The sequence below is a fragment of the Pelodiscus sinensis genome, chromosome 1 (assembly GCF_052426305.1).
Source record: "Pelodiscus sinensis isolate ZL-2025 chromosome 1, ASM5242630v1, whole genome shotgun sequence".
Lineage (NCBI taxonomy): Eukaryota > Metazoa > Chordata > Testudines > Trionychidae > Pelodiscus > Pelodiscus sinensis.
In genome coordinates this window covers 346,742,670-346,755,845 of record NC_143052.1, presented here as the reverse complement: position 1 = coordinate 346,755,845, position 13,176 = coordinate 346,742,670, and the positions used below count along the sequence as shown (strand labels likewise).

Sequence of the window (13,176 nt, the reverse complement as noted above, 5' to 3'; positions counted from 1 at the left end):
ATTTTACAAGAAAATCGAAGAGCCTTCTGTGTACCCTGTGCTTGTCACAATTTGAATTTAGTGTTGGGAGATATTGCAAAATCGTCCACGCAAGCGGTGACATTTTTCAGGATAATACAAAGGATTTATATACTTTTTGCTGTGTCAACAGCAAGATGGGATGTATTTAAAAGACATGCTCCTCTACTTTCACCAAAACCACTTTCAGAAACTAGATGGGAGTGCCATATTGAAAGCGTTAAAGCAATTCGATTTCAAACAACTGGATTAGACAATGCTTTAAGTGCACTTTTAAATATGGTAACGGATCACAAACTTAAATGTGAAATACTTGCTGACAGAAAGCATCTAAGAACATATGAATTTTTAACCAGCTTTGTTATTTGGTATGATGTATTACTTAAAGTAAATACTACCAGCAAAATTCTGCAGAAGACAAATATAGAAATGGATATTGCTTTAAATCATGTAAAGTATCTTGTATCATATTTGGAGGAATACAGATCTTCAGGATTCCAAAGTGCATTAACTACAGCCAAAGAGATGTGTGATGAATTGAACATCAATCCAATATTTCAGGAAAAACGTCTGACAAATAAAACAAATACGTTTTCATATGAGGGAAATGATGAACCTATTGAAAGCACAGAGGAATCATACCGAATAAACTACTTTTTGATAATTTTTTATTCTGCTCTTGTTTCTATGAAGAAACAATTTGAGTTGTACGAAAATCACAAAAACATATTTGGTTTTCTACATGATATGAAAAGCATCAAAGAAATGGATAAGGACACACTAAAAAAACATTGTATGGATCTTCATGTAAATCTACAAGATGGTGACTCTTGTGACATTGAAGGTTTAGATCTTTACGAAGAGTTGCAGAACTTTTGTAGAATTATTCCAGACAGTTGTATTACAGTTCATGATTGTTTGAAAATAATTTGTTTGAACAATATGAAAGACATATATCCTAATATTTATATCACTCTTAGGATACTTCTAACTAGTCCAGTGACAGTAGCTTCAGCAGAGAGAAGTTTCTCTAAATTGAAACTAATAAAGAATTACTTAAGATCTACTATGAGCCAGGAGCGTTTTGTAGGTCTTTCGATTATATCGACTGAAAACGACCTGTGTAAAGAAATGGACTTTAATGACATAATTGAAGAATGTGCTGCCAAAAGAGCTAGACAGCTATAATAGACTTAAATACAAATGAAAATGTTTAATTATTAATGTAGAATTTTGTTTAAGAATGACTTACAATATAATTAAAATAAAAATTTTCCAACTAAATTAAGTTTCTATTGAATTTTCCCAATTCACATTTAATATGAAAATATCTGTCAATTTGCGCATTTGATGCCTTTTTTTCTATTTTTTCTCCAAAGGGGGGCCCCGTGAAATTGTGCTGCCCTGGCCCCCGCAAAACTCTCATCTGCCCTTGCAGGGGGTTGTACTCGATGACCTCCTGAGGTCTCTTCCAGCCCTAGGATTCTATGAATGCAGGGTTCAGAAGTGTATCTGTTTGAGTATGCTACCCACCTGGGGAAGAAGGCACCTTACTTGATCCATCATCTGAACGATTATTCTGGTTGGCTGCCTCTCTCACCCGCCATTCATTCCTCTCAATTGGCTGCCGTCTGTGCTGTGACCTCTGACAGTTAATCTCTTGAGATTACACTCCAATCTTAGTGATTTTCAGCTCTTAGTGGGGAGAACCAGAAGCAGGCTAGGAGAAAACGCTGTCCCACCACAAGTGATTTCAGCTCTGACTATTGAGCACTTAACAGAAGACAATGGAACATATTTAGCTCTGTCTTTGAAGAGTGGACCCACAGGGAGTATCCACGCTTCCTGGCTATGACACTCCTTTCACATGGGTCTGGCATTTGAGCCCCTGTCTTAGCAAGTTCCTTTCAGATGAGGGTGAGCCCCTCATTTGGGACATGAAGCACAGTTCTCCCATTTACTCATGCAATAAAGACAACATTGATAATATTTCACTACCCCTGCTTTCAGACTCTGTGCTAAAGTAATGTGTAACCCAGCCGAAGCTGATTACTTTGAGCAACACAGGTCTAGACAGGATCAGTTTGTTCATGTAAATGTAGTTTGATCAGGAAGTCTCTTCACTGCCCAGCTAGTTATCAGAGGAGAGCTCATTCAGACCCTGCTTACATTGTGATTGTGGTACCAGAATGGACATTTAATGAATCCTGATAGTAAACCCAACACAACCAAGTTCTGATTTCTACCTTGTTGCTGTACCAGGCTTGAAGTGCTAGGACTGTCTATGGAACAGTATTGTTTCTGGAGAAGTCCTGTCATCTTTACTCAAGCATGACTTTTATCACAGTCAATGGCTAATTTTGACTAATTAGGGTCTTCAGTATTCATACTGTAAGTTTATCTAAATTATTAGTTTCCACAGTTCATTGTATATTATTAATGACTGGGGAAGACATTATTTCTTTCCTAAACATTCTTCTTGTTGATAAGACTATGGTGAATATATTTACATAGCCCTTGGAAGCAAGCCTCTCAGTCTGAATCAACATTCTTGGGGTAGCTGGGCTTCTGCTAGCACTTTAAAAATAGCTGTGTAGACAGCTCTTTGAATTTGGGCTTGAGGTCTGAAGGTTAGACAGAGGTGGATATTAAAACTGTTGCTTCAACAGATATACCCTGTGACTTTCTAAGTGTGGCTGTTATCTGCTCCCTCTCTCTGCTCTTGGGGGGTTTAGTCTTCTCTATGCACATCATTTCTGGAATTCACTGTCCCTGGATGTTCAGAGTCTGATCCTTATGTTTGAAGTTGGCAATAAAGACCTCTGATTAGTTCAGCAATTGGTTGGTTGGTTGGTTGCTATTAATCAGCTCTTTTTACTGTAAAATGCTGAGAAAAATATGGAAGAGAAGCATAAATAAGAAAAAAACCAGTTTATTTAAATAAAAAAGTGGAACACAAGAATAAAATAAAGTGACAGTTTCAAAAAATGAAACTACTCATGAATCCCATGCATCTGGGAATTTTAATATGCCAATATGTCAGTAGGGTTCCATATGCTCTTTCAGTGGAGGAAATGATAAGAACATTATTTTTTCAAACTTCGAGTATTCTTCGTTTTGTTAAATTTATAGTTTACCTTGGAATTTTTAGATCAAATACTGCTTTTTTCCCCTCAAGTTTGTCTAAAAAAATACCAAACAGAGTAAAATGAGTCAAGCATAATTTAATGTAACTGCCAATTTTTATATAACCATATTTATCTGTCTCTGAAAGATTGGAGCAGATATGAACACTTACAAGATCTTTATCAAGCATTCTTAAAACTAAAATACCCACCTGGGGAAGTAAAGAAACAGATTGACAAGGTCAGAAGTCACCTACTACAGGACAGGCCCAATAAGGCAAGTAACAGTACAACAGTAGTTATTATCTACAACCGCCAATTAAAACTTCTCTAGCATGTCACTGATAATCTACAACCTAAGCTAGAAAACAATCCCTCACTCTCACAATATTTTCACAATTTAAACATGAAAGGAATGTTACTCACCTTCCAAAGAATTGAGAAATTTGAGGTATTTTAAATAATGCCAAGCTGGTGACCAAAAGGAAAAAAAGAACACCTCCGATTACAGTTCCCAAAATTATGTCTTTGGAAACTTGGAAAGAAACAAACACAGAACATTACATTTTGCACTTGGGACTTATAGATACAACTGTAATAAATATTTAAGTAGCAATTGTAATTTGGCCTTTTATGAAGTGTTTCGCTCTCTCTCACACATGCACACACACACAGAATTATCTAATGTGTAAACTATGTAACAATATTAGAAAAGAGGGCTTCCAACGTGTTTTGTCTGTACACAAGTTACCACTGCTGATTGCTTCTGCCGTATACCCCCTTTGCCATGAATGCCAAATAGGAAGGCAATCTGACAGTGTTACTTGCTCAGCAAACTAGATACAAATTTGTAATGTGATATACTTGCTCTTCCTTTCCTCTCTTGTCACCCAAAAGACAATAGAATTTCAGTTTGTGACAACACAAGCGATCACGGAGCAAGGAGGGAATAATTCTCTCTGTGGTCCTAGAGTGACCATACTGAGAATTCTGTTCATGTCTCAGCACTAAGGTACCAGAAAGATACTGACAAACTGGAAGGAGCGACTAAGGAGCTTGGTTGAGAGCAATGACTAAGGGGAGACATGGAGACAGTCTACAGATATGTAAGGGTTCTCCAATGCTCTGCTGCCAATCTGGGTATTTCAACAAGAGCACCCAGCAGAGGTTAGCTGCCCCAGTGAGAGAGGCAAGCTCTCAAGCTCCTGGATCTTAGGCTACACAGTTTTGGAGATCATAGCCAATACCTACAACTGCAGTCACAAATGGACCGATATCCAGTACACAGTACCAAGAACTATTGCTATATGCCAGTCCTTACTCAGCCAGATCAAAAGGAGAGCCACTGTATTCTACCAGTCATGTCTTGGGGACAGATTCAGTCCCACAGAAAGCATGGGTGTTGTAGCACAAGTATGGCAAAAGAGTATAAGTGTCAGACTTGGTAGCCTGTGACCATCTCCTGGAGAAAGAAAAGAACTTCTCCAGGGCACTGGAGTTCAATAGCATTGGGACAAAGAGAGCCCCAAATTAGCAATGAGAAAAAGGGTGAACAAGCCTACCAGCTGAAGACAACAGACAGCTGCCTGATATTTCCCTCCAACTAGCATGACTTCTATCTTTTATGAAATCACAGAATCATAGAATACTAGGACTGGAAGGGACCTCGAGAGGTCATCGAGTCCAGTCCCCTGCCCTCATGGCAGGACCAAATACTGTGTAGACCATCCCTGATAGACATTTATCTAACCGACTCTTAAATATCTCCAGAGATGGAGATTCCACAACCTCCCTGGCAATTTATTCCAGTTTTTGACTATCCTGACAGTTAGGAACTTTTTCCTAATGTCCAATCTAAATCTCCCTTGCTGCAGTTTAAGCCCATTGCTTCTTGTTCTATCCTCAGAGGCCAAGATGAACAAGTTTTCTCCCTCTTCCTCATGACACCCTTTTAGATACCTGAAACCTGCTATCATGTTCCCCCTTAATCTTTTCTTTTCTAAACTAAACAAACCCAATTATTTCAGCCTTTCTTCATAGGTCATGATCTCTAGACCGTTAATCATTCTTGTTGCTCTTCTCTGGACCTGTTCCAATTTCTCCACATCTTTCTTGAAATGCGGTGCCCAGAACTGGACACAATACTCCAACTGAGGCCTAACTAGCGTAGAATAGAGCGGACGAATGACTTCTCATGTCTTGCTCACAACACACCTGTTAATGAATCCCAGAATCATGTTTGCTTCTTTTGCAACAGCATCACACTGCTGACTCATATTCAGCTTGTGGTCCACTATAACCCCTAGATCCCTTTCTGCCGTACTGCTTCCTAGACAGTTGTTTCCCATTCTATATGTGTGAAGCACAATAGTGAGATGTAGTATGGTCAAATGATGGGAAAAGAATGAAAGGTGAAGTGTGTAGTGGTGTTATATTAAAGAACAGATGGAAAATTACAACCTCAAGGGAGAACAAGTCTCAGAAATAAAGAAATAGTGTGATCAAGGGGAAGAGAGAACACAATAATCCCTGAAGCAGCAAGAAACAGAATTGAAAGAAGGAAATAACAGAAAATATAAATATAAATGCATAGTGCTTTGCTCTAAGACACAGCCAAGATCAATCTACTCAAAGCAGCTGCAAACCTGATGTTACTAATTTATATATGATTGAACCACCAAATATAAAGAAACTTTATCTAGATAGAAGCTGTTATTTAACCGATTATTGCGTATATGGTATTTTACAAAAGGATTTACAAATGTTTCACAAAGCAAATGTCCAAAACAATGTTCAACATGCTATATTTTATTATAAATGGCAGAACATGAAACATATTGTTTCCCCTGAAGCAGACTCCATGAAACAAAACTTGAGAACCTGCTGGTTCAGAGAAGATTTGATGCAGACTGCAGGTCAATTGTTTGATATGTGAGAGCAATGCATGTAAGCTCCCCCTTTCAGACTATCTGTTTTTACAGTTCACCAAGCCAAACTGGCAAGAGAAAGAAAGGCTAACCACTCTGCAAGCGTAACTCATAGAAGTAAAGTCTGGAGGTCCGTCAGCATAACATGAAATGATTGGTAATAACAGAAACATTGATGCTGATGTAACAGATAAGAAAGAAGAAAGTGAACTATATAGAGTAGTGGTTCTCAAGCTTTTTTTTCTCTCCAAACAACCACTTGAAAATTACTGAGGGTTTTGGTGGACCACTTAATGATCTTCCCAAATGTTGTTTGTACTCTTAGCTAACTACTGTAAAGTGCTTTGGATAAAACACCTTAATAATAAATGATTTTTTGTTCTACAAATAAAAGCACTCAACTTACAATTTATTATCAGTAGAGGTCTCTCTCCCATCACAGCATCTACAGAGGCGAGGCTGGGAAGGAGGGCTGCCTTTCTCCGGCAGCCACAGTCCTAGAGCTGCAGAAAGCTGCCTTTTTCTCTGGCTGCTACAGCCCTGCTTATCCCAAATTCCCCTATCCCCTCTTGTCACCCTACTGCCCTCCCTACCTGCTATTTCCCCCACCTCATGCCAGTGCTCCCTCCCACCTATTTCTCATTCATCCCAAGGCTACCACCTCACCTTACATATTAGGGTCTAAGCATCTAATTAGTCGAGGCATGCCTGTGAGCCACTAATTAGGTGGGCAACCTTCAATCTCTCATGTGTGGTTATGCAGGTGTACACCTTAGAGGGAAGCAACCCCACACCACCTGAATGGAGCTTATGCACCATGAGTAGTCCACAAACCAGTTTGTAGAGTTCATAGTTTGTCACAGCACTTACCACTTAGAATTGGAGGTGGCCCACTGTCAATGCTTCCCCCGCGTCCTTTGAACTTACAGTCTGGAGGAGCCCACCCAAAATTACAATGGCAGTTTCGATTATTATTGCACACCTGAAATAAAATCAACAGATAAATGGCATGAAACAAAATATAATGGATAGAATTATTAAAAGGCTAATAATATACAAGAAATTTCAATGTTATTGAATCATGTTGAAATCACATGGGGGAGGTGGGGACCAGAAGCCAACAACAGAGTGCATATAGGAGACTTGTTTTTTCCTTCTCACTGTACTATAACAAATTGAGATCTGGGCATTTTTATCTTGGAGGAGAGTCTTTTACTCTCAGAGTCAGGTGAAATTGGCTGCATTAACCTGTAGTCCTCGAACTCAATTTTTAGCAATGCATATGCTACTGTTTGTGTACTAAATCATTGGATGTTAGGAATGCATTTCATTGGCATTTGAGATTTTGTCAGTATCACTTATTTCAAGAAGTATCTAAAATACTGCAGGGCAGACAACTGCCACCACAGTCCCCAGGACAAGGTGTGGGTTGGATGGCTCTTACGGCCTTGGGCGGAAGGGGTGTGGCAAAGAGCAATCAGCCCTTAGAGCCGCCCAGGCTGTAGCATGCCCCGCCCCCCCAATCCTCGAGCCATGAGGAGTGACATTCTGGTGGCAATTCAAAGGGGCCAAGGGCTTCAGCTGCACTAAGGGCAGCAGGGAGCTCTGGGCCCCCTTGAATCTCCAGGCCCTGGGGCAATTGCCCCTTTTGCCCCTCAATATCAGCAGACGTGGAGATACCCACATTCATCTCTTCTTGATTCCACCTTTGACTTTTGGTGTACACAGCTATGCTATACCTAAAATAAACAAGCCTTTAACCCACCTAGTTAATTTCCTCTTTAAAATTAGCATGGGATGAGTTTAATCTTACTGAGAAGGGCAATTTTTTATCTGAGGTTTTCCCAATCAACTGCCCCTTTAGAGCTGTTCAATCCCTTCAGTAAGAAAGTCACCAAATAAGTTGATGCTGGTCCTAGGATTGTCAGAAAACAGAGGGTTTGTAAACATTCCCATGAAGTTCATCTAGAAATGCCATACCATTGGGAGCAGGGGAAATTACTGTTCTATCATTTCCTTTTTGGTGAGGAACAAAAGTTGTTGGAGGAGAAAACAAGAGACAATGGAGAAAAGAAGACATGGTCGTATGTGGTTGGGAAACCTGATAGAAAGGAGTAGAAACTAATGAAATAATTTCCATTGTTCATCTGAGAATCTCAGTGTACTTTTAGGTTTGCAAATCTCACACCTCTGTGAGGAATGTGTTACACTATCCATCCTCCGGGACAGCAATGGTCCAAAATGCCTTTTATCACTTTCAGCTGGCCTGAAGATTATGACCTCTCCTAGCTAAGGCAGACCTCTCCTCAGTTATCTATCTCTCTGTCGTGCTGGATTACTGCACTGTTTTCCATTTTGTGCTGTTCTGGAACCTTCACCTAGTACTATGCGAATGTAACACCTATGTTTTCTTTTCTGCATTGACTCCTAACTGACTATAAGTACAATATATAGAGATAATAAATTATCTACAAAACCCTGTAAAGCATGAGACCTGACTACTTTGGAGATCTTACTATGTCGTGTGTCACGCACTCTTATGGCTTTTCATCAGAGGAAGCATACAATATCTAGTGTGGAATCTCAGTTCTGAGAGATTCCAGTGTTACATTTATTATATTCTAATATACAAGGGATGTTCCAATCTTTGCTACTTACCCCTCTACCGCTACATTTTTTGTCAGTGCAGTCATAATTCAGAGCTGTTATATTGACACATGTCCTGTTTATACATATCTGTAAAAAGTTCACACATAAATATACATTAGATAAGAAAGCTACAGTAGGAAAGCTTGGATACTGACTAATAGATATGGAAAACCTACTATACATCAAAAAGAAAGATTATTGGTTAATAAATGGCTTTTCAATGTTTCCAGCTTGTGCTCTTGTTGAATGAGCTTGCACTCCCTGGGGAGGCACAGCTGAAGCCATTTCATATGTCACCTTGACACATGATGTTGTCCATTTAGAGATGGTCTGTGAACAGGCTACTTGACCTTCATGTGATCTGTATAAGACACAAACACGTGAAGCATGAAATGGTTTAGTCCTCTCCAGATAGGACATCTACTGTGTACAGATACTGTTCCTCCAGAGAGGAATGTGATTTATGAAAGAATACTGCCTGATTCAAATGAAACCGAGAGACTGCTTCAGACAAGTGTTATTAGTTTGGTTGTAAAGTCACATTGTCTTTGGAAAATATTCTGTGAAGAGGCTCTGCCCTCAGAGCCTGTACCTTACAAAACCTTGTTGTTGCAGATGAACATGGTTTTCCAACACAGGAGTGGAAAGGGACAAGATGGAAGGGGCTTAAAAGGAGGCTCCATTGGTGCCACTATGACTATTTTAATGTCCCACAGAGGAAACAGAAATTGGACCAGCAAATGTAGCTGAAGAAGCCCTTTTAAGAATCTTTCCGTCATGGGATTGGAGACTACTGAACTTCCCTTACTAAAGGGATGAAATACCAATATTGTTTCCAGATGCACTTTGAATAAACTAAGCTAAAGTCCCATTGACTAAAGGTGCAGCAGGTATTCCAATATGTCCTGGATAGAAGACAGCATTGCTTGAATTCCTGGGCCAATGACTACATAAAAAATGACTTTTTTTGTCATCTTATTCGGGGAGGCAACCACATACAATAAGAAGTCCTGGTATGGCTTGAAATCCTCTAATACCAAAGGGGAGAAAGATCCCAGAGATGAGGATGAGGCAGTTAAGTGTGCCTGAGCTGGATTCAGCTCCAGGGCTGATGGGCTCAAGCAGGACAACTCTGGAGACGCCTTGAAGGAAAACTTCACCAGTATCTGCATCTGTGGTAGACCAATGGTCACTGCCATAGCTTGGCCTCAGACAAGAAGTGGGATTTCTGATGAGGACCACGCCATGGATTTTGCCATGGTTACTCGTATGGACAGAGTATTGGTGGCTGGAGACATTGGGCTAGGTGCCTTAGTTTGAGAGTGAGACGTGTCAATCATGGTAGTCACTGTACTCCATGATCAGACCTCAACCAGGCAATGGGAAGCAGAAAGAGGAAGATCCTGACTCAAATAACTGAGTGGTCCCAGGCTTTGGAGAATAGTGGTGGGTCAAACTGAGGGTGTGAGCAGCTCGTTCTATTCATCCCTAGCTCTGAATGACAAGGGGGCAGGCACCAATGGAAATGGCACTGGTAGCACTGAGTATGTCTCCGTCGCTTCCAGTGGTGTGAGTGGTACTGACACCAAAGTCAGCATTGGAAACAAAGTAATCAATGATGCGAAAGTGGAAGACAGTGAATGCTGCCACAGCAACACTGGGAGTACCAATCATAGGGGGTACCAAAGTTCCCAGTGCCATGAAGATCCTTGTACCAAGATTGGCACTGGCCCCTTTCCATTGAGTGTAGAAGGGAAGCAGTGACAGACTCATAGGTTCAGTGGTTTGGCTATTAAAGGAGGCAGTCCTGACAAAGTCCTGGACCAAATGAGATGTGAAGACAGAAAGGCAGAGGAGATCCACTACTGCATGATACCTCACCGGCATGGAAGCAGCTGGTGTCACTGTTGCCCTTGGTCAACTACTCAATGCATGCTCCAGGGCTGGAAGTGTAGGTCGCAGTACAGGGTCTCTGACCTCCGACTGACAGGGCATTCTCCATCCTGTGCACTGGCACTCATTGCTTCTTTTGGTGGAGGGAGATCAAGTCCTGACTGACAGAAGCCACTACACAGCCCATCTTACATAACTTTTTCCTCAGCACATTTGATGGGGAAAAAGAAGTTACTCACCTCCATGCAGTAATGATGGTTCTTTGAGGTGTGTCTCCATGGATTTTGTATATGCAAAAAATTGCATATTGAACAGTTAGCAATGATATACTCCTCATCCAAACAGTAGAAATACTTGTTGAGGAACACCTCCCTGTCTTTCCTCCCTTCGACACTCCTCAACAAGAGGAGCATGAAATAAGGCCAAGAAATCAGACATTATTCCCAGATAAAGTCTATGATCTATTATTTATTATTTATTTTAAAATATATTTTACTCCTAAATTAAACAACCCAGGAAGCAATAAACTAACTGCAAATTTCTACTCTAACTACAAAGTAACAAATTACAGACAGGACATAATGTTATCCCAACTTTCTGCCTAAGCAGTGGGAAGGAATAAAGTATCTCTTGAGGTCACCAAGTCCTTTAAGGTCTTGGAAGATGGAGCATGAAGATGAGACTAGTACCTGCACAAACCCTGCTGGATGCTACTATTGAAAATGTTCCAAACTCCTGTGATGTGGTGCCCTTTTGCTGCATCTCAAAGAAGAATGCAGACTTTGCTTTATGCTATTGGTAAAAAGGTACCATTACAGGAGGTAAAGAAATTATGTCGTTTATAAATGTCTTCGTTCTTTTTGCGTTTTAAAAGACAAACTTTAAAACATTTTAAAAACTACAGCTAAATGGGAAAGTGAGTAGTAGGCACTTAATAGACTAGATTTTCTGGTATCAGAATAAAACAATACTCAGAGAAAAGCAGACAAGTAGCTAGATAAACTCCTGTACACTCACCCAATGGAAGAATGAAAAAGGCCCAATAATCCATCAGTCACAAGCATGCAACTGTTTTCAAACCACTTATGATGAATATTTTTAATAACATTTGAGAATTTTGCTTCTAGATTAATATTACAAATCTACAAAAGCGACGAGGAGTCCTGTGGCACCTTATAGACTAACTGAAGTGTAGGAGCATAAGCTTTCGTGGGCAAAGACCCACTTCGTCAGATGCATGGGCCACAGGACTCCTCGTCGCTTTTGCAGATTCAGACTAACACGGCTACCCCTCGGATACATTACAAATCTAGATACCCATGCAGAATGGGTTTAGTTCAAGTCTAACTATTTTCAGAGCATATTGCAAGATTCATCTTTTTGCAAAAGCCTTTTCCTGGAACATTATTTTGTGTCTTTATAGTCCTGTGCTGGCATAAACAGAGCAAATTAAGATGAATGTAGACAATTTAGCAAATTCAGGAGAAGAGGAGATATCAACAGTCAGATTTATAAAGACACCCAAATATTAAGATAGGCAGCTAATGCAATTTTCTAAAGTTCTTAAGCATCTAGCTTCCTTTGAAAAGGGAATTAGGCAGCTAGGAGCATTGGAAAAATCTGACTCCTACTAATCTCACCACATACCCCACAAAAGAGAAAAAGAGTGTCACTATTTTCTCACCTGTTGTGAGGAGTCAAAATGAGGTTACCTTCTGGTCTCCCTTACCCACCTGAGGGTGACAACAGGTTGTCCTCAGAACTGTCTTTGAATCTTTTCAGGTAAAAGGAGGGAAGAAAACTTGGAGATGGGAACAAGAGCTCAAATCCTCCTCTGTATTTAATCTGTTCCATCTGTTCAAAAATCTAACTGTACTTACTACAGTACCTTGTTATCACCACAGGCTGCACCATCTTTCACTGATCCAACATCAGCTATCTCCATCCCAACATTAAATTCTGTACCCCAACACAAGATATCATCAACTGGAGTTTGAACTATGGACCCAAAACTATTGCTTCGAGGTATTTTTTTAATATTAACACACTGCAGTCTTCCACACAAGACATCCCTGCAAGACAAAAACAATAACAATTGCTTAAAGATTTATACAGACATTTGAAGATTTCCGTATTCAGGATGTTAAGAAGTGGGTATTTCACTAATTATGTAGTGACTGTAGTCAATAGAATTTTAATCAACGGCACGATTAGTCGATAAGGGAAGGCGCTCAGTCCCTGCTCATGCCGGGTCCAGGACCTACCCCTGATGCATCTCTGCAATTTAAATGTAATAAGAGCTGGGCAGGCAGGCAGCTTGTCTTCTACTACATTTAAACTGCAGAGCTACAGCAGGGATAGGTCTCAAATCCAGTGTGAACCGGAACTGAGAAATCCCAGCTCAGTCCTGGCTCGCACCAGGTCCAGGAGCTCCCTTTTGTCCAGAATGTCATGTATACCTGGATGCCCTTGTGCTTGCAAACAAAGGCCACAAAGGATAAAGCAGGTCAACTGCCTCTCAGTACCTTTGCCACTGCAGAATCCAGAACTTTGTCATAATAGAA

At 40.3% G+C, this 13,176-nt stretch overlaps 1 protein-coding gene across 2 annotated transcripts in view; it reads right to left on the bottom strand.

Moving 5' to 3' along the window:
* Positions 1-2,878: 2,878 nt before the first annotated feature.
* Positions 2,879-13,176, bottom strand: part of LOC106732314 (disintegrin and metalloproteinase domain-containing protein 20-like) — a 104,419-nt gene continuing 94,121 nt past the window's right edge. The window contains exons 16-20 of one of the 2 annotated variants that reach the window (XM_025186913.3): positions 12,501-12,684; positions 8,729-8,806; positions 6,941-7,052; positions 3,570-3,678; positions 2,879-3,201 (exon numbers count right to left, since the gene is read on the bottom strand). In XM_025186913.3, the coding sequence (XP_025042698.3) occupies positions 3,192-3,201; positions 3,570-3,678; positions 6,941-7,052; positions 8,729-8,806; positions 12,501-12,684 (493 nt within the window). In that variant the 3' untranslated portion in view covers positions 2,879-3,191. The remainder of the gene's footprint in view (positions 3,202-3,569; positions 3,679-6,940; positions 7,053-8,728; positions 8,807-12,500; positions 12,685-13,176) is intronic. The other variant, XM_025186920.3, reaches the window with a different exon arrangement.